At 38.2% G+C, this 22058-nt stretch overlaps 1 protein-coding gene across 6 annotated transcripts in view; it reads right to left on the reverse strand.

Annotated features, from left to right (window-relative positions):
* The window catches only part of EPS15 (epidermal growth factor receptor pathway substrate 15), a 152681-nt gene that overhangs the window by 58368 nt on the left and 72255 nt on the right, over positions 1-22058 (reverse strand). For all 6 annotated transcript variants that reach the window (XM_088835283.1, XM_088835285.1, XM_088835282.1 and 3 more), the window contains exon 13: positions 1532-1604. In XM_088835283.1, coding sequence (XP_088691409.1) covers positions 1532-1604 — 73 coding nt within the window. The remainder of the gene's footprint in view (positions 1-1531; positions 1605-22058) is intronic.

Raw genomic sequence — 22058 nt, forward strand, 5'->3', positions numbered from 1 at the left:
GACTAGCATATAACAAAGAAATGTTGACTGACAACAAAACTATAAATGTAAGAAATCAAATATTTAAGGATAGCTGATTTAGTTTGAAAAGAACAGTATACATTTTAGTGTTCTCCCAAAGCAGCTATTTAAAATTCACAATCTCAAAAGATGCAGTAGTGAAAAACCACAGATAGATGTACACAGACACACAAAAAAATATTGTCTACTGCAAAAACCTTGGTACTGTGAAACATATCTGGCTAAATTTAGAAGTTGTCCAATATTATATCAGTAACGACATCTACCTCTTCAGATTAAGATAAGTTTTGTAGATCACTTTATCTTCCATTCTTAAAATATTTTCAGCAGTAACTGCTTAAAGTCTACGACTCTTACATTTCTTAAGCTCAAAAATTGCACAAAAATAAAGTAATTGAGGATATCATTCCATATTTCACTATCAAAAGAGAAATATATTAGTGACAATCTGTTAACTCTACATCACCTTTAGGAAAATTCCAGTATATATAATAAGTACAGTAATAGAATAAACTTCTAACAAGAAGTCTCTCAATCTGGCTTCTTCTTCAACCCCTCAATAAATCATTCTCCCCACCCTAGCATGGTCCACCTGTCACACCATCTCTGGTGAATGTGCTACATCAAAACAAAATAATGGATCTAACAGTTTTAGAGCTTTTGCCCATTTAAAATTGTCAGGACAAGGAAATCCAATATGAGACTGTTAAGGTTAAGAAATGTCCATGCATGAGCTCTTCCTGGCAACTGCTACCAGTGCTTCTACAGCCAACATCCTGTGTGTGCCGGTACAGCATTTAAGAAACGATGTCCCAATAACACGGTTATTGCTTATGGCTCTAAATGCAACACTGCCCATTTTTCTATATTTTAATGTTTGAAATACCTCTTTTGTGTCATTCCCAATCCGAAACAGAGGTCTTTTTGTCTTTTCTATTTGTAAAATGAAGCTACTTAACACAGCACTTAGTGAAAATGAATTAAATCTCCTTATGCCAAAGTTTAAGATATCCTGGCTACTAAGCAACTTATAAAATGCTATTTTGAATTGTTCACTATCATTTTCCACACTATTAGTATTGAGACAGTCCTTTAAAATATTAGGTCTCCTAGCTAACAAAATCTCACACCCATGAAAAACCAATTTGCGTTTTCATGATGATGATGATGCTCTCATTCATTCAGTTTTATTGGTGCAATAATATTTATATCACAAGTCATTCAAACTTACCTTTAAGGCTATAATATGCAGATAAATATCATCTTAAAAATACTTTGAGAAATTTATGCTGAAAAAATACTGCTTTATCATTGTAGTGTAACCTCTGCAGGCCAGAGTGAGGAGAAAAATAATAATTTTATAAAAGATAAAGATTTATATCACATAAATAACAGGGATTCCCTTTACCTACTCACCAATACCACAACCATCACATTGTAAATGCCCCTCTACATTTAAAATGAATCCTCTAAATCAGAAATGGAATACTGAATTTGACAGTTCACATACCTGAACCTCGCTTGTTCTCTGTTTAACAGCATCTTCTTTCTCCTTAAGGTCCTGTTCCACATTATTCTTTTCCCTAGAAGACCAGCAAACAATGCAAGAATATTTGAGAACATCAGCTACAGCTGGTATGGTTATCCATCCTCCTAATCCTGAATCGCTTTTTAAATACATGGTGAAACATTCAATTTTTAAATGAAGGGCAGCTTTTTCTACCCTCTTTTAATTATTTATGGGATAGAAATCAATATAAGCTCTACTGGAAAAAAAACAAAATCGCTTTCTCACTAAAATGTGGTGAAAAGAGAATAGATTAAAAAAGGAAGAGGAGGAAAATAATCAATGAAACACTCAGGTTTCACTGATCTCACTGTTGCTATGGAAATGCTGTCCAATGAAAATTACTGGTGAAAAACAAGGAGGGGTTGCATCAGCTCTGTGAGCTTAACCCTTAAATACCACTGTTAAATAAAATGAAAATGGCTAAGAGAAACAGTCGACAATATTAAGGAAAAGGACATTACTGAAGTGCTAACTTCCTCTTAAATCCCTTGTGTGCACCAATTTTAGAATGAAACAACACAGAAAATAGAAAAGACTGCCAATACACAGGTCATCTGATCTATTCAATACTACATCTGCTCAAAAGCTATTTTAGGACCACCTTTCAACACCAATTGATCAAATATATAAGATAATGTGCACTGAGTGAAAAAAGAATCACATTAGCATTTAGCTCTTTCTACTCTTCAGGTCATACATGTTAGGATCCACATTTACACTGAAATATCATTTTCTAAATTCTTATATGCTTCCATCAAAACTGGATTTCCAATAAGGGACTCAAGCAATCTTAGATTCGGAATTACAAAACAGAGGATTTTTTTTTTTGAAGTAAAAAATTTAGATGCCTGGTTGTACTGAAATTTCTCCCCTCCCCACTGCTCCCTTCACTTTCTTTTTCCACAAAATGAGATGAAAAAGCCACAGAATTCTGCAAGAATACACTTTTGGGGAGAGAGGAAGGTAATGAGGGCCAACAAGAAGGGAGGATGCCATTCAAGAAGTCCTTCAGATTAGTACTGCAGTTTTTTCTTAGAGCTTCATGTCTGTATTTCAGTTTCATCTTAAGACATAACCCAAACAGAGGCTCAGGCTCCATTAAGCTGAGGCACAAAATAAAGTGAGAAAATTTTATCACAGGAGATACTTAAGGGACAACTACATGCCACTTTTAAATTTCTTACCAATGTAGATAAAAATCAACTGTTTTGGATAGATAGGTGCAATGCTCTTAAGATTTGTTGAAGGGGAAAAAAGTACAATAATAAAGCTATTTGTGTAATGTTGCTTTTAAATACTAAAGATGACCAAGGAGCTCACTAACTGTTTGTCAGATGGGTCAAAATATGTGTCAAGGTGTAGTGGAGGTGTTAAACATTCTCTTATTATACAAATCACTGTGGCAGCCCATTACTCCCATACCTTAAACTACTTATTAAGCAAAGGTCATCCCTCACTTCCAATCCTTAAAAAATTAGGTAAAATAGAAAAACAAAAAAGACCCAGGAAGAAAAATTTAAATATACTCCACAAATTCTGCAAGTTCAATCTTAGAAATTTTTTCTTTCCACCGTATGTGAGCAGAGGAGTGTTTCCAGTCCTGCTACAGCATGTCAAAAGTCAGTCACATCAAACACCAGCCTCCTCCCTTCATCCCAAATCCTCAGAGGCATTCCACACAAGGTCAGTATCAACTCAGTTCCTTGTTTCTGACAGTAGATAATAACAAAAACAGAAAATGCAACATAGTATCACAGACCAAACTGCACACTAATGTGCATGTTTGTATTCAATCCTTTCTTGCTCTGCTGTTAATTGCTGATACTGATCAAGTGCGCATGAAGGAACACAGGGTGCAAGAAGGCAGTGAACTGCTTTAACACAGCTAAGACACAAGAATGGGAGAGCAGAAGAAGGAACCTCACTCAGTGAAAAACGAAAACAGATTACAAAGTACTCTCAGCTCTAGCAAACAAAGTTGATGTTTGGGTAAAATGTAGGAAGAATATAAAGTACAAATTCATGATTTTGAGTGTGTGAGGGGTCGGGAGTGGTGGTGATAACAAACACCCTGAAGACCATTCCCAACTAAATAAAAATATAGGAATCTTTAGGGATTAATTTCTCTTTAATCTGAGATCAATTAAATTTAACTTTCAGTCCATATTTATCTAGTCAAATTCTGGTCTCATAATAACTACTTTTATTATCAAAATCAAATAGTATAATTACTGAACAGAAAACTTTAAAAATAATACAATGACCAGTTACAGTACTTTCTATACCAAACCTATGACTGATTCATGTTGATGTTTGGTAAAAACCAACACAATATTGTAAAGTAATTATCCTTTAATTAAAACTAAATATTTTTTTTTAAAATTAATGAATGAAAATCTGTCCTAAAACCAGGCTGAAAATCAAATAATTTTCTCATTAATTTAGATGATAATTTCAGAGATACCAAATTGTTATTCTGTGATATTCCACAGGCATTTAACCTCTATAACTATCTTTCTCATTTCAGGCAACTAAAAATATGTAAACACACTTTAGGTACACTAACGATGGCAGTCCATATTCCTTAAATTCTCCTCACTTTCAAACAACAGGTATATTTTTCTAAAGGTGATGAATACATAGTCAATACAAGAACATCCTGTTAAACATTCTGTTTAACACTAGTAATTTAGAATTTTAATTATTTTCAAGACTGTGCCACAACAAAAAGATGTTTAGATGCAGTTTCCTAAGGAGTCCATCAATACATGTGGATCAGACATATATATCTCAAAGACAGGTGTGTGAGCATTTTGTCACTTATCTTAGATGTCAGGAAAAGCTACTGCCTTCACCTTAGCAACTTCTGGAAAAGGGAAATGATCCTATACACCCTTCATTCTAGACTATCTCTCTGGCCCTATTTACTCCCAAGATTGTAGCACATCTTGAAGAATCTACAAATATCATAGCTGTAAAGAAAGGCCAGAAAAAGAGCTTCCTAGTGTTTCAAAGGTTGACTGCTATCATTCCATGGAACCTGGAATCTGAACCAGCAAGAAAAGCAAAATACAAGCTAAGTTTTCAGAACCTGAAGTTTGTAACTGCATAAACTTATGATCAAGTAGTCAAACATCCCTCCAAGCACTGGAGGCTTGGATTCTTACTCTGGTTCTGCCATGAAATGGTTTTTCTGACTCTGATTAGGTCATACAACTATTCAGAGCTTCAGTATTATTTTTCACTCTGCAGATGCTGATATCTCTACCATCTTAAGATTTGTACAGTGAAATGCACAAGATCGCATGTAATTAAGAAAAAAGTAGGCACTGAGCCTATGCTATGATTTGGTTTTACCTGTAATATTAATACTACTTAGAATTTTAAATAATATAGATGGAGTAATTTTTAAATTTGTCAAAGAGAATTATGGAATATCAGAAGGTTTATAAAACACTGATGTTGTCTAAATATTCAAAATAACTACTGTCTACATTTAGAAATTCATTATATGGTTTTCAAAGCATAAGACTTTGAGTAAAATAGTCCAAAATTCAAATACTGGCTCCATCATAGTCATCTTTGTTAAATCACTGAAGTAACAGCTACTTGTTCTAGCTGACCCTCCCTTCTTCTAGGACTCAGCAATCTTAGGAGACTGCTCCTCTCTCCCTATTATCTTTCTACCCATACAGTTCCAATAGAAGATACCATCTTTTTCATCTTTTTAACCTGTCTGAATAATAAATTGTCCAGTGATTAGTTTCTGACCAAAACTCAACCAGTCATAGCTTCCCACTTCATAACCACAGGGATTACCTCAAGATAGGGTCCCTGATCAAAGCCAAGGTAGTTACAAACATTATCTAAGATGCCTTTATTTGGAATTAATAGAAAACAACATGAATTAGATTTTATAGAAGGAGGATTTTGTATACAATTGAAGTTAAGTTGGTATCAAGTCCAAGTAAACCATTCAGTTTGGGTGATAAAGTATTAGAGATTCCTAGGCTGGCATAATTCCTGTTGAAATACCATATGATAAATATACCACAGTGGTGACAGCTGCATAACAGTGCAAATACATCTATGCCACTGGTCTGTATGCCTAAAAATGGTTTTAAAACTGTTAACTTTTTGCTATGCATATTTTACCACAATAAAAAAAGTTAATAAAAAGTAAAGTACAGGGATGAGAAAACTCTAGATAGCATATTAATTTATCTAAGATGGAGGGTTAATGTGTGGAAAATAAAGCTGGAATGGTAGATCAGGTTATGATTATAAAACAACTTCAGTACTAGGTAAAGACACACAGGTTTTTAATATACACAGGCAATGCAAGTCCCCAAAGATCTGAGTTGTGCTTTTCTGAACTCCTGAATAGCATTATTTAACAACATAACTCTTCTTTCTCTGTTGATTTCTGTTCTATAGGGGAAGAGAGGAAGCAAAGGCTCTTATTATTGAGAAAGCTGATGACAGTTGCTAGAAAGGCAACAGAACACTCTGACTCTGCTTATCTTGGAAACTGTCAGAAGTCTTGAGCTGGATTAGAGTAACAACTGCAGACAGTTGATAAGAAAGTCTTGGCTTGTAATTCAAACCACTCTGAAAGCTAGACTCTAAGAATTCATATTTAGTTGATAAAAACTTAAGTTAAAGCTTGAGAGTAAAGACATTGATTTGTACCTTAAGTTTTTAATTTCCCTTTGCCTTAAATAATCACTATACGACTATGTATTATTTTATTCTTTCAACAAACAGCTATTGAGTATCTGTGTTGTATTGTGCTTAGTCGCTCAGTCATGTCCAACTCTTTGCAACCCCATGGACTGTAGTCTTGCAGGCTCCTCTGTTCATGGGGATTCTCCAGGCAAGAATACTGGGGTGGGTTGCCATGCCCTCTTTCAGGGGATCTTCTCAACCCAGGGATCGAACCCAGGTCTCCCGCATTGCAGGCTGCTTCTTGACCAGCCACCAGAGAAGCCCATGAATGCTGGAGTGGATAGCCTATCCCTTCTCCAGGGGATCTTCCCGACCCAGGAATCAAACCGGGATCTCCTGCATTGCAGGAGGAGTCTTGACCAGCTGAGCTACCAAGGAAGCCCACTGAGTATCTGCTGCTGCTAAGTCGCTTCAGTCATGTCCGACTCTGTGCGACCCCATAGACGGCAGCCCACCAGGTTCCCCCATCCCTGGGATTCTCCAGGCAAGAACACTGGAGTGGGTTGCCATTTCCTTCTCCAGTGCGTGAAAGTGAAAAGTGAAAGTGAGGTCGCTCAGTCGAGTCCGACTGAGTGACCCCATGGACTGCAGCCTACCAGGCTCCTCCATCCATGGGATTTTCTAGGCAAGAGTACTAGAGTGGCTTGCTATTGCCTTCTCCGACTGAGTATCTACTATATACCAAACAAGATTAAACTTGGACCCCTACTTATAGTTTGTTGGGAAAACAAACATAGCCACTAATGATAGGACTGTTAAAGATAACTGCTATAAAAGCTTAAGTGCATTTGATCCTATGGGAAAAAAAACTTAGAGAGGCTGGCTTTTAAAAATGAGTTTTAGTTTCGAAAAGTAAGTCCAAATGTATTCATCGACAAAGACTGTTGAAAGGAAAGGCCAACTGGAGTCAGGAAAAAACACAAACTTTGGAGTGTGGCTCACATGACCAAAGTCCTGTCAGTGAAAGATTCCAAAACTAGATGATTAACTTTTTTTAAAAGGAGAAATGAAAGTTTATTTTGCAAAGTCCAAATAATTAATTTATTCTACTTGCCTAGCAGGAATAAAATGAGATGAAAAACTCAAAGAAAAGAAATTTAAGACCAGGATTTAATTTTCTTAAAGAGAACAATAGATAATGAAGTTGATGAGATTATTAATTTATATTCCACCTAGAAATACTTCAGCACAATACCTAGCACACAATAAGTGCTTAGTAAATGCCAGCTATCGTCATCATCATCATCATCCAATTTACTAGCATAAGAGTATAAAATTTACTGGCTTTTTAGAAAGTTCTAATCAAGCATCTAATCACTTCATGGCAAATAGATGGGGAAACAATGGAAACAGTGACAGACTTTATTTTCGTGGGTTCCAAAATCACTGCAGATGCTGACTGAAGCCATGAAATTAAAAGACGCCTGCTCATTGGAAGAAAAGCTATGACCAACCTAGATAGCATATTAAAAAGCAGAGACATTACTTTGCTGACAAAGGTCCCTCTAGTCAAAGCTACAGTTTTTCCAGTAGTCGTGTATGGATGTGAGACTTTGACCATAAAGAAGGCTGAGCGCCAAAAAGTTGATGCTTTTGAAATGTGATATTGGAGAAGACTCTTGAGAGTCCCTTGGACTGCAAGGAGATCCAACCAGTCCATCCTAAAGGAAATCAGTCCTGAATGTTCACTGGAAGGACTGATGCTGAAGCTCCAATACTTTGGCCACCTGATGCAAAGAACTAACTCAGTGGAAAAGACCCTGATGCTGGGAAAGACTGAAGGCAGGAGGAGAAGGGGACGACAGAGGATGAGTTGGTTGGATGGCATCACCAACTCGATGGACATGAGTTTCAGCAAGCTCCAGGAGTTGGTGACGAACAGGGAAGCCTGGCGTGCTTCAGTCCATGCGGTCGCAAAGAGTCAGACACAACTGAGTGACTGAACTGAACTGAATCAAGCATCCAGAGTGATGGTATTTAGACCTTAAATATGTTGGTAAAGGCTGACTTCTAAATCCTTCAAGATTTGAAGTTTCTTGGTAGACACTTTTGTTTCCCCAAAACAAACTGAAACACATTCTATAAAATGTACTGCTCTTAAAAGACATAAGTGCCTCTTAACAAATTATCAGTTTCACAAAATAATGCAAGCAAATAAAATGTCATTTCTATAAGAAACAATAGATTCAGAGCAGAGAGGTCCAAGAGAAATATAAGCCATACATGTAATTTTAAATGATGTAATAGCTACATATTGAAAACTAAAAAGAAACAAGTGAAATTTATTTTAATGTTTTATTTAATCCAAGATATAAAAAAATTCTCATTCTTCTTCTGAAATCCAGTAATATTTTATACTAATTCAGTTCAGTTCAGTTCAGTCGCTCAGTCGTGTCCGACTCTCCGCGACCCCATGAATCACAGCACGCCAGGCCTCCCTATCCATCACCAACTCCCGGAGTTCACTCAAACCCATTTCCACAGAGTCGGTGATGCCATCCAGCCATCTCATTCTCGGTCGTCCCCTTCTCCTCCCGCCCCCAACCTTTCCCAGCATCAGAGTCTTTTCCAGTGACATCTTAATTTGGCTGCTGTATTAACACACTCAGACTTGAGCAAAGAAGGGTTTCATAAAAGAGAAGCTTCCCTAAGCACAGGTTTTAAATGATGAGCCATGTACTTTATGTGAATACAAATTAAGGTGCCTCTCCTTATTACCAAACAAACACTACAACTTAGAGTTTCGATGACTCAATCACCAATGGACTGTTGAGGTAGTCACAACTGAGACCTTCTAGTGTCAGTACCACAGAGCCAGAAACAGATCAGATTGGATTTTATAAGCAAAAGATTCCAGATTCAATAGTATAAGCAATGCTCTCTCCAGAGCTAATGTTTTCTCACACTATTTAAACTGAACTAAACCAAAAACATAATTTTTTAAAAAAAAATTCACGTTAATAGTGCCCAAAATAGTTTTTAAAAATCAGCTCCTATGTATGACTGAGGTAGAGATCTGTATATTTAGGGACACAGATTCTGGCTGCCCAGCTACACAGTTTGTCTCCAACTAGGGAAGCAACTGCTCATTCTATCACTCCAACTGATGTCTGCTTAGAACCTTTCAGTGAATATTGTGCTCTAAGCACCGAGCTAGGTTTTGGATATGATGATGATGATGATTACTAACAAGCATCGAGAATTTACCATGTTCCAGGAACTGTACTAGGCATTTTACATAGTATTATTCATATTTTCATTTTACAAATGAAGAAACTGAGGCACAGATAGGTAAGTAACTTGTCTAACTCATGTCAGGAATCAAACCAGGCAATCTAGTTAGAACGCCCATGTTCTGAAATATATACTATATTGATTAATTAGAAATTATAAGAGACAGTTGGTATTGTTACACAGAGCTCAGAGACTACTGGGGAAAGACATATAATTCAGTATCCTAAGTGTTCTGAGAGAAGGATATAATATCCAAGTGTTCTCTGACCCGAAGTGGATACCAAGAAAAAACTTCTTAGAAAAGTTGTGCATTCCTCATCTGAAAAATCAGGATAAGACTGCTCACCCTTCGGTGATGTTGCAAGAATTAAATAAAAGAACTTATATAAAGCAGGCACAGCGCAATGCCTAATAACTACTACTGTAATTATCTATCCTGTTTACTGGCCCGAGATCAGGATAACAAACTGGCCTGACAGGATGTAACTTTTACTTCCTGATGTTCTTGCTAAAAAGACAGAGACAGGAAGGAAGTAGAAGCTGGGAGAAGACAAATAAATATTAACTCCGGTCTCAGCATAATCCACCACCACCACACTAAGTGACTGAAACAATTGCTTGGTATGTTTCACCTTTCATTGCCAAGAACTTCTATATTTGAGCCACTTTACTTTCAGAGCAAGGGTTCTTAAAAACTGGTTCATAAATAATTTTAAGGGTCTAGGAACTCCTGAAACAAATGCAAGACAGTGTACATGGATAAATATGTTCTTTTCTTTTCTGGAGGTAGTCTAATAGCCTTTTTCAGATTCTCAAAGGAAATTCCTGACACAACAGATTGGCAAATAGGAAAAAACCAGTCTATTAACCTTAATGTTCCTGTAAGAATTAAAACCCCTTTTGTCTATAATATCTTCTTCTATAGTCTTCAAAATAAACTATTATTCAGAAGATCCTTTGCTTTAGTTCTTCTTTTAGGGATGGCTTCTAGTCTGCTGTAAGCTTTTCAGGAATTAAGTTTGGGAATTACTTTAATATTTATAATATTCTTTGATTTATTCAACCTGTACTTAAATTTTGCGGTGTCAGGCACTGTGTGCATTAATTTCTAGACATATCCAAATGAATAAGACACAGACCCTACCCTGAAGGAGTTCACATTGTTTTTATAAAAGGATATATTAAAAAAAAGATCACATTAAAATATGGTGAGTACTATCCTAAAAGAATGAAGACTCTCTAAGTAGAAAGGAAATCAAGGTTTCAGGAAGGGTTTAACAAAGGAGATGATATTTAAGCTGGGCCTTAAAGCAGGAATAAAGTTTACAACGTAAAGAAAAGTGTGCTCAGACAAAGGGAAACAGCAGGGTCACAGGCACAGAAGAATAAAATCTGATGGCATACTGAACTGAGAGGTAATAAGCCCACCCGGCAAAGGGAAACAGTAGGGTCACAGGCACAGAAGAATAAAAACTGGTGGCATATTGAGCTAGAGGTAATAAGCCCACCCACCATATGGCTGAAGAAGAGGAATGAAACTGAAATGGCAGATTAAAGTACTATGCTGACCACTGAGAAAGGGGCCAAGAGCAAACACAGAATATATGTTCTAGGAGGTTTACTGTGGAAGTAGCGAAGACAAAAGAATGGTCAGGATGCCAAAAGAACACCACAAAGGAAGAGACTTTATGCCATACTCAGAAAAGTGAGATGGATCACGCTGGGGATGTGGAGTCACTAAGGGATCCCAGTTGTATTTTCTGTATCACTTGGAAGAAGGGTAGTCTCAAAGAATGAAGGAGAGACTCAAAGCACACAGTTTATTATGAGGTTATAGCAGTGATCCAGATAAGAGGTAAAGGCTAATTCTAAGACAGAAAAAGCAGAAAGGACAGGACAGATTTTAATAATACTGAACAGGTTATTTTCTCTATATACTTATCATACAAGCTATGTCTCTCTCTATATATATATGTATGCTGCTAAGTCACTTCAGTCGTGTCCGACTCTGTGTGACCCCACAGACGGAAGCCCACCAGGCTCCCCCATCTCTGGGATTCTCCAGGCAAGAACACTGGAGTGGGTTGCCATTTCCTTCTCCAATATATATGTATATAGTATCTATTTTATATATATATATATATATATATATATGGGCCTCCTTGGTGGCTCAGATGGTAGAGTCTGCCTGCAATGTAAGAAACAGAGATTTGATCCCTGGGTCAGGAAGATTCCCTGGAAAAGGAAATGGCAACCCACTCTAGTATTCTTGTATGGAAATCTCATGGATGGAGGAACCTGGCAGGCTACAGTCCATGGAGTTAAAAAGTCAAACATGACTGAGCAACTAATACACACATACACATATATATATGGTGTCTATTTTATATATATACATGGTATCTATTACATACCTGGTGGCTCAGCGGTAAAGTGCTGGAAATGGGGTTCAATCCCTGGGTTGGGAAGATCCCCTGGAGAAGGAAATAGCAACCCATTCCAGTACTCTTGTATGGAAATCTCAAGGTCAGAGGAGGCTGGCAGGCTACAGTCCATGGGGTTGCAAAGAGTTGAACACGAATAAGCATCCACTCCCAGCTCAAACAGTCATATAAGCTAAGCAGTAGGGATTAACAGTGAACAAGCAAACAGTCCCTACAATTAAGCAGCACATACTCTAGTAAGGTATCCAAATAAAACAGACAATTATAATGAAGCATGGTAAATGCTATGACAAGTGTAAATTTAAAAATTATGTAAGATAAGCTCTTAAGTAAGATTTGGTAGGTATAGGGGTTGAGAGGTAAAGCAGTCAAGAGATGGCTTTCCGTTCCAGTGGAAATGTTATCTAAGGTAAGATCTGAAGGATGAGGAGGAGTTGATCAGGCAAAAGACAAGAGAAGGTAGGAAAGGTTTCAAGAAACATTTCAAAAATAAAAGAAGAAAAATGAGAAGATAAATCTCAGGTTTCTAGCTTGAGTTACAGGAAGTGGTGATGTCACTGAGAAAGGGAAATAAAAGAGACTAGGAGAGTGGTCAGGGCAAGATTATGAAGTCACATCCTACTGAACATTCAGATGAAAATACTAGTTGGGTAATGAAAAACACAGGTGTTCAGTTCAGGTGAGAGATCCAGGTATTAGATTATTATAACAATTGCTTTCCCATAAGTTAAAAATATTATACTAATTTAAGCTGATTGATATAATTAAATTCCAATACATCAAATGCTGAAGGAATTGTATAATAAATTTAAACAGCTGACAAAAAGTCATCCTGCTTCAAGCTACCAATGTCCTATATCTTCAACTAGAAACAATTTGGTGAACTAGAGAAGAAAACAACATCTCATTTTCTGACTGGTATCAAAGAACATTCTTTACCTAACCAACTCTTGAGGTTATATATATTAATAGTTTTTTACATCTCCATTGATTTTCAATGCTCAAAACAAATTATTATTCTAAGAAACATATTTCTTTCTTCATTATGCTTTTCTGTATTTTCCAAATTTTAATGACTATGTATTATAACCACCATTGAGGGGAAAAAAATCTTTTAAAGCACCATATTCATTACACACTCAATACAATTTCATATTATGTATGTTGTTAATTTGCAGATTTGGTCCCTGGACTAAAATTAAGTATCTTCATCTGAAAACCAAATAAATAAGGAGGAGCAAATCTTTTGTCACAAACAATTTAGTAAAAGCCATAACAAAATCTGTTTAAATCCTTTTTTCCTGTTTAGTAGTTATACACATCACAGTCTGACATATTAATAAAAGATTTGATTCAAAGGCTATAGGAAAAATTGTTATTCACAATAACAGAAGCCAAGCTTTATAATGTAATACCTCAAAAGCTTGGTGGAAGTGACCTAATACCATTTACCAAACTGAATTTTAACAACCATAATTTTAGCAAGGGTAGATAACTCTTATTATGACATTACTGAAGTTGACAGATGATGGAAGTTTGCCTACATTGTAGTTCTCACCTAAAGTAAAAAAAGCCTAGGGAAAATATTTTCACAAGTGTCAAATCAAGTATAAATGTATTTCAGATTTATAAAATGTGACTATAATTTAAAATTTAATATGGTTTTGAGGCTCTACGATTTTCTTAATAAGATAGTCGTAAAATGTTACATATGTTCTTTTTTGTGATTAGCTGTAATTCACCATACAAGACTGACAGTACAACTTAACATTATGGTAACTAGAAGTAGTGAAAGCTCAGTTTATCAAAATGTAATTAATATTACAAATGTTTGTACTAGCAAGAACATTTAATGTACAATGCTTTACTTCCTATTAAAACTCACTACAAAGACATTCCATATGTAAAATAACTACTGTTGAAATCGAGCAAGCCCTAGAGTATTGGGGTATGTGTCTATTTTCACAGGCTTGAGAGGCAAAGATAACAAGTATCTTCAAATCTAGCTACTATTCAGGGGAGACGCCCGGCTCCAGCGGCGCAGGCGCGGGAGACGCCCGGCTCCGGCGGCGCAGGCGCGGGAGACGCCCGGCTCCGGCGGCGCAGGCGCGGGAGACGCCCGGCTCCGGCGGCGCAGGCGCGGGAGACGCCCGGCTCCGGCGGCGCAGGCGCGGGAGACGCCCGGCTCCGGCGGCGCAGGCGCGGGAGACGCCCGGCTCCGGCGCAACCGACCACGTGCAGAATCGTGGCTGAGAGGAGCTGCCCCGCTCCCAGGGTTAGGGCGGTGGCCGAGAGGAGCTGTACCATGTCCAGGAGGCGGTGGCTGCTTGGGCACCGGAGGGCCGAGAGGAGCTGATCCACATTCAAAGCAGGAGGGGCGGCCTTGAGGAGATACCCCTCATCCAAGGTAAGGTACAGCAGCTGCACCTTGCTGGAGCAGCTGGGAAGAGATACTCCACGACCAAGTGGAATATAAGAATCCAGTGTTCTGGGGAGGAAGGAACAAGATGGCGGAGGGATAAGACGGCGAGACCACTTTCTCCCCCACAAATTCATCAAAAGAACATTTGAACGCGGAGTAAAGTCCACAAAACAACTTCTGAATACTGGCAGAGGACATCAGGCTCCCAGAAAAGCAGCCCATTGTCTTCTAAAGGAGAGAGAAGAAATCCAGCTCCACCCACCAGAACACCGACACATGCTTCCCTAACCAGGGAACCCGGACAAGTCACCCGTCCAACCCCACACACAGCGAAGAAACTACGTAATAAAGAGAACTCCACAAACAGCCAGAAGAGGGAAAGGCCACCCCAAGCAAAGCAATATAAGCAAGATGAAGAGGCAGAGAAATACCCAGCAAGTAAAGGAACAAGATAATTGCCCACCAACACAAACAAAAGAAGAAGATATAGGGAATTTACCTGATAAAGAATTTCAAATTTTGATGGTGAAAATGATTCAAAATCTTGAAAGCAAAATGGAGTTACAGATAAATAAGCTGGAGAAAAGGATTGAGAAGATGGAAGAAAGATTTAATAAGGACTTAGAAGAAATAAAAGAGAGTCAATATACAATGAATAATGCAATAGATGAGATCAGAAACACTCTGGAGGGAACAAACAGTAGAATAACAGAGGCAGAAGACAGGATAAGCGAACTAGAAGATGGAATTGTAGAAATAAATGAAGCAGAGAGGAAAAAAGAAAAACGAATTAAAAGAAATGAGGACAATATTAGAGACCTCTGGGACAATGTTAAACGCTCCAACATTCGAATCATAGGAGTTCCAGAAGAAGAAGACAAAAAGAAAGACCATGAGAGAATACTTGAGGAGATAATAGTTAAAAACTTCCCTAAAATGGGGAAAGAAATAATCACCCAAGTCCAAGAAACCCAGAGAGTCCCCAACAGGATAAACCCAAGGCGAAATACTCCAAGACACATATTAATCAAATTAACAAAGATCAAACACAAAGAACAAATATTAAAAGCAGCAAGGGAAAAGCAGCAAATAACACATAAGGGGATTCCCATAAGGATAACAGCTGATCTTTCAACAGAAACTCTTCAGGCCAGAAGGGAGTGGCAAGACATACTTAAAGTGATGAAAGAAAATACCCTACAGCCCAGATTACTATACCCAGCAAGGATCTCATTCAAATATGAAGGAGAAATCAAAAGCTTTACAGACAAGCAAAAGCTGAGGGAATTCAGCATCACCAAACCAGCTCTCCAACAAATGCTAAAGGATCTTCTATAGACAGGAAACACAGAAAGAGTGTATAAACTTGAACCCAAAGCAATAAAGAAAATGGCTACGGGATCGTACTTATCAATAATTACCTTAAACGTAAATGGGTTGAAATTTTCAAAAAGGCTAGGAACAATTCTCATAGCCATCAATAGTTCAGTGTTGAGTTCATGAATAGTTTTTAAAGTTTGGGACAAACTGTAGTATTTGCTATTTGAAGTACTATTTGTAATTGGCATATTCCGATGTAACATTGGTCTTCATTTCCAACTTAAAACGCCTAAAAATGCCTAACAGGTTTTTAGATTTGTGAACTTTAGTTGAAATGTATTTTACGATGTTACTAAACCTCAGAAATATTGAAATATTTCAGAGAACTTATTCACTGTACATTTAATTTATTTTATTTATAAAAGTTATGAACTGTAGAAAGTTTTACTTGTTGGGTCAAATGCTTGTTGCTTCAAATGCTTGTTGCATTTGAAGTGCTAGTTACAAGAAAATCAAATACCTTCAATGTATAAATGCTATTAAGTTTTTAAAGGACTCTGGAGTATAAGTAAGTTTGTTTAAAGAAATTTAGTCTGTTCAACTTGAAAAAAAATAAATAAATAAAATTGGATTATTTGATTTAAAAAAAAAATAAAAAATAAAAAGCAGAGACATCTCTTTGCCAATAAAGGTCTGTATAGTCAAAAATAAATAAATAAATAAATAGTGTCTATAAACATTAAAAAAAAAATCTAGCTACTATTCAATGTACATTTCTCACAAAGCAAGCAAAAATGCTAATGGGCCATTTATAGACCATATGAAAATGCAGTCTATACACCATTAAGAGACTGATCCAATGTTTATTTTGTTCAAACCAAAGTAAAAACGTTCTAAATCTTAATGAAAAGCTGTATTATATAAGAGAAAAAACGCAGAACTAGAACTTATACAACCAGGTTTGGGTGCCAGGCAGCACTGTTGCTGACCTGATGTACGACTTTGATTTTTTTTCCTGAAAAGTAAGAAAGAAATTGGATTATGTAATCTCCAAGGGTTTGTTTTTATTTGTGTTTTACTTTCTAGGATTCCAACAGTAGAAACTTTATATAATAGGCAAAGGCTCACTTTTTTGAGCTGGAAATGAGAATCAAGTAGAATTCAGTAGAAGGCAGATACGTCAAAACTAAACACTCTTATTTTTAAAAAGTGCCCAAGGGAGACAAGATGGCAGAGGAGTAGGTGGAAGTGGAGTACATCTCTCTCCATGGATGCATGAGGAATACATCTTCAGATGCAGAAGATCTTGTAGAGCGATCAGCTGAGAGCTAGGAGGAGTCCCTAACCATAGGAAAGGAATACACAGATCCATGCAAAACTTGGTAGAATGAAGGAAGGAATGGAAACAGAGGAAGATAGTGAACAGAACCAATCTGCACCTGGAGGGCTGGGGAGGTGAACCAGGGTTGAGATCCCCACATCAGGGCAACTGGTTGGGACAGAAGGGAAGCATTTGAGGGGGTTGGAGAGGGAAGGTGATCTGTACCAGTCTGAATGCAGTGAGAATGACACAGACAATCCGTGCCATGGACCTACATACCCTGGTTGGGGATGCAAGTCCACCAGAATGCATGGTGACTGGGAGATGGAGAATAGAGACTGGCGAGCAATTCCAGGACAAGCACTGTTGTTGACCAGGTGATGGTCCCAGAAGATGAGAAGGAGGAGAGCATGGCAGAGAATGTCTTTGGAAGAAAGCCAGGAAGCCATGGAGGCAGGGTGCTAATGCTGAGTCACAGGGAAGGGATGGAGCCCATCACTGTAGCCTCTCTCTCTCCACATGCAAATGCTGGCAGCTGACCAATAGAGAAAGACCCCTGAGAGGGTGGTCCTAAGGGTGCCAGACACACTGAGCAATAGAGAAGGACCAGCCAGAGAGACCTTTGAACACCAGCTGCCAGAAGTTAGAAAAGGAATCTAAAAGCACCGTATTTTCCATGCCTGTGGCAACTGGCTTCACTGCACACCTGGCACCACCAGGTTCCCTGCAATCCAAGCAGCCGTGCCACCTCCACATTTGGTCCTCACTAGGGCAGAGCAGCCAGATGCTAGGAAAAAACTCTAACAGTGCCGTATCTCTTGAGCCCGTGGTTACTAGTGTCCATGAGCTTCCAGGGTTCCTGTGATCCAAACAGCCATGACATCTCCATGCCCAGTCCTCACTGGTGCAGACCCAAGTCCTCCAGGGCAGTCTCAGAAGAAAACTCCCATGGATGACCGACATGCAGAGGTAAGGATAAAACCACAGTTGAGCTCCAGGGGTAGAATGGCTAAGGAAGAGGATCAAAAACCTCTCCACCAGCTGTATAAGCTGCAGACTAAGTCCACACGATCAACTGCGTAGACTCTGTGTCTATGGTATATATAAAAGGACAATGCATGTTCCCACAAAAGAAAACACCTAGTTCTATCAGCTGTGGACACTGGAGGCAAGAACACACAGGAGCAGGGCCAGATCAGAGTCTGAGCTGTCCCCAAAACACATCAAAGTGATCTTGAGAAAGAAAGAGGAGCTGGTGGAATAGACCTTCCTGACTTCAGACTATACTACAAAGCTACAGTCATCAAGACAGTATGGTACTGGCACAAGAAATATAGACCAATGGAACAAGACAGAAAGCCCAGAAAGAAACCCATGCATCTATGGGCACCTTATTTTTGACAAAGGAGGCAAGAATATACAATGGAGAACATAAGTCTCTTCAGTAAGTGGTGCTAAGAAAACTGGCAGCTACATGTAAAAGAATGAAATTAGAATACTTCCTAGTACCATACACAAAGATGAACTCAAAATGGATTAAAGACCTAAATCTAAGACCAAAAACTATAAAACTCTTAGAGGAAAACACAGGCAAAAGACTCTATGACATAAATCATAAATCATAGCAAGATCCTCTGTGACCCACCTCCTAAAGTAAATAAAAACAAATATAAACAAGTGGAACCTAATTAAACTTAAAAGCTTCTGCACGACAAGGAAAAGCATAAACAAGATGAAAAGACAACTCTCAGAAAGGGAGAACTGCAAATGAAGCAAGTGACAAAGGATTAATCTCCAAAATATACAAGCAGCTCATGAAGCTCAATATCAGAAAATCAAACAACCCAATCAAAAAATGGGAGGAAGATCTAAACAGACATTTCTCCAAAGAAGACATACAGATGGCTAATAGATACTTGAAAAGATGTTCAAAATTATTTATTATTAGAGAAATGCAAATCAAAACTATAATGAGGTATCACCTCACACTGGTCAGATATTTTGTCATCATCAAAATATCTGCAAAAAATAAATGCTAGCGAGGATGTGGAGAATAGGGAACCCTCTTGCACAGTGGTGGGAATATAAACTGATACAGCCACTATGGAGAACAGCATGGAGATTTCTCAAAAAACTAGGAATAAAACTATCATATGACCCAGCAACCCCACTACGGGGCATATACACTGAGAAAACCACAATTCTAAAAGACACATATACCCCAATGTTCACCGCAGTACTATTAACAATAGCTAGGACATGGAAGCAACCTAGATGTCCACTGACAGATGAATGGATAAAGAAGTTGTGGTACATAGATATATAATGGAATATGAGCCATAAAAAGGAATGCATTAAAGTCAGTTCTAATGAGGAGGATGAACCTAGAGCCTGTTATACAAAGTGAAGTTAAGTCAGAAAAAGGAAAACAAATATCGTATACTATTGCATATATATGGAATCTAGAAAGAATACTGACGAACCTATTTGCAGAGACACAAACACAGAGAACAGACTTGTCGACACAGTGCGGGAAGAAGAGGGTGGGACAAATTGAGAGAGTAGCATTGAAAGACGGAGAAGGCAATGGCAAGCCATTCCAGTACTCTTGCCTGGAGAATCCCATGGATGGAGGAGCCTGGTAGGCTGCAGTCTGTGGGGTCGCTATGGGTCAGACACGACTGAGCAACTTCACTTTCACTTTTCACTTTCACACATTGGAGAAGGAAATGGCAACCCACTTCAGTGTTCTTGCCTGGAGAATCCCAAGGATGGGGGAGCCTGGTGGGCTTCCGTCTATGGAGTCACACAGAGTCAGACACGACTGAGGTGACTTAGCAGCAGCAGCAGCAGCATTGAAAAATGTACATTACCAAATGTAAAACAGACAGCCAGTGGGAATTTGCTATATGACACAGGGAGCTCCTCCCAGTGCTCTGTGACAACCTAGAGGGGTGGGATGGGGTTGAAGGTGGGAGGGAGGTCCAAGAGGGAGGGAACATATGTACATCTATGGCTGATTCATGTTGACATATGGCAGAAACCAACACAACATTGTAAAGCAATTATTCTCCATTTAAAAATTTTTAAAAAGGTAAAACTGAATGGAAAAATACTGTTTTTATTTAGTACTACGCTAAGTATTTTCTATGCATTTGAAAAACCAATGCTTTTAAAATATAATTATTTTCATCAATTAAAACAATTATTTATCAAATAGAGAACATTTTTTAAGAAAGTACCCAGACTAAGTTTATAAAATGTCAAGACATACAGTTCAAAGAGGTAGATGATACTAAGGGCAAACACTGACATTACTGTGGATTTGAAGCTATACTGCCTTCTACAGACAGTCACTCCCAGAATTCATGCCTCCTTCTAGCAGTATTTTCATGTGATGATACGCCCTCCTCCATTTGGTCTCAGTGGCAAACTACCCCCACCCCTCCAGGAGAGAGTTCATGACACATCAGCAAACAGTATGTCCCTGGCCACTGATTGTTTCAGTATAACCCTATACCAGTCCAATCAGATTGACTCTCAGGGCTTTTGCAGGAACTGCCAGAAGACAGTAACTCCACTAGATTTTAAATAATAGGTACATGAAACTCAGATGTGCAATAACCCCCCTGACAACATAATAGGAAAGTCTACCTGAGGATGGAACCACATAGTGGAAGTGGAAACAGGAAATGGAGAGAGTAAGAGAACTGATTACATCATTTTAGCCCCAGTGCAAAGCTATGCTTTAAGCTATCCCTACCTCTAAGACGCCTTAGTGAATAAATTCACTCTCACTTATTTAGCCTGGGTTGAATTCTTTCTTGCAACTGAAAAAAATCATAACTTTCTCTACAATAATTTCAATGTAGTCTCATGGATGAGGAAAGATCTTTCCCAAGTTCTAGCCATATAGCCCAGTTGCATCATTTAATTCCCTTATGTCTCAATGTCATCAACAAAATAAAAGTATCAGCCATTATCTGCTTTAAAGTGTTGTGAAGGTTAAAAAAAAAGTTTGTGTAAGTAAAATAATATTTAAATCCAACGCCCTATAGATGGAAAAATGGTCTCACTTCTAACAAAGTTATAATTTACTTTTTATTTGGGGCTATGATGGACCTTTTGTTGTTGTGCGGGCTTTTCTTTAGTTGAGGCAAGCAGAAGCCAGTCTCTAGTTGCAGTGCATGGGCTTCTCATTGAGGTGGCATCCCGTGCTGTTGTGCACAAGCTCTAGGATAAGGGGGCTTAAGTAGTTGTGGCCCATGGACTCAATAGTTGTACCTCCCAGGCTGTAAAGCACAGGCTCTAAAGTTGTAGCACATGGGTTTTGTTGCTCTGCAGCATGTAGGGTCTTTCCAGATCAGGAATTAAACCTATGTTTCCTGCATTAGGCAGGATTCTTTACCATAAAGGCAGATTCTTTACCAATGAGCCACCAGGGAAGCCCTCACTTCTTAAAAAGAAATTTTAGGAGTCATTTTTACAATATGTATTACTATAAAAGTTTCTAGGGACAAGGAGATTAATCAAGAGTACCTGCTATATTTAGATCCAAATCTAATTGTATTCAAGTCCATTTCTACACAGTGCATGTATATAAGAAAGAAAATTCAACTCCAAATCAAGTAATCTTGAGATCAGGTATTAATTCTACCGCTTATAGGTTTGTATGACTTTTGGTAAAATAACCTCTCTAAGCATCTTACTGTACCTGTAAAACAGAACAGTAATATCTATCTCAAGTTACAAAGTTTTTGTGAGGACCAAATGAGGCAACAGTTACAAAAGCTCTTGACATGGTGTCTGCATATAAAATTCCTTCAATAAAACGTATTAAATAATGTTCTCCTAATGTGTTATTCAGGGCTTCCCTGGTGGCTCAGAGGTTAACGCCTCTGCCCCCAATGCGGGAGACCCGGGTTCGATCCCTGGGTCGGGAAGATCCCCTGGAGAAGGAAACGGTAACCCACTCCAGTATTCTTGCCTGGAGAATCC

The sequence above is a fragment of the Moschus berezovskii genome, chromosome 4 (genome assembly GCF_049115385.1).
Source record: "Moschus berezovskii isolate FMDL1 chromosome 4, NW_MosBer_1.0, whole genome shotgun sequence".
Taxonomy (NCBI): domain Eukaryota; kingdom Metazoa; phylum Chordata; class Mammalia; order Artiodactyla; family Moschidae; genus Moschus; species Moschus berezovskii.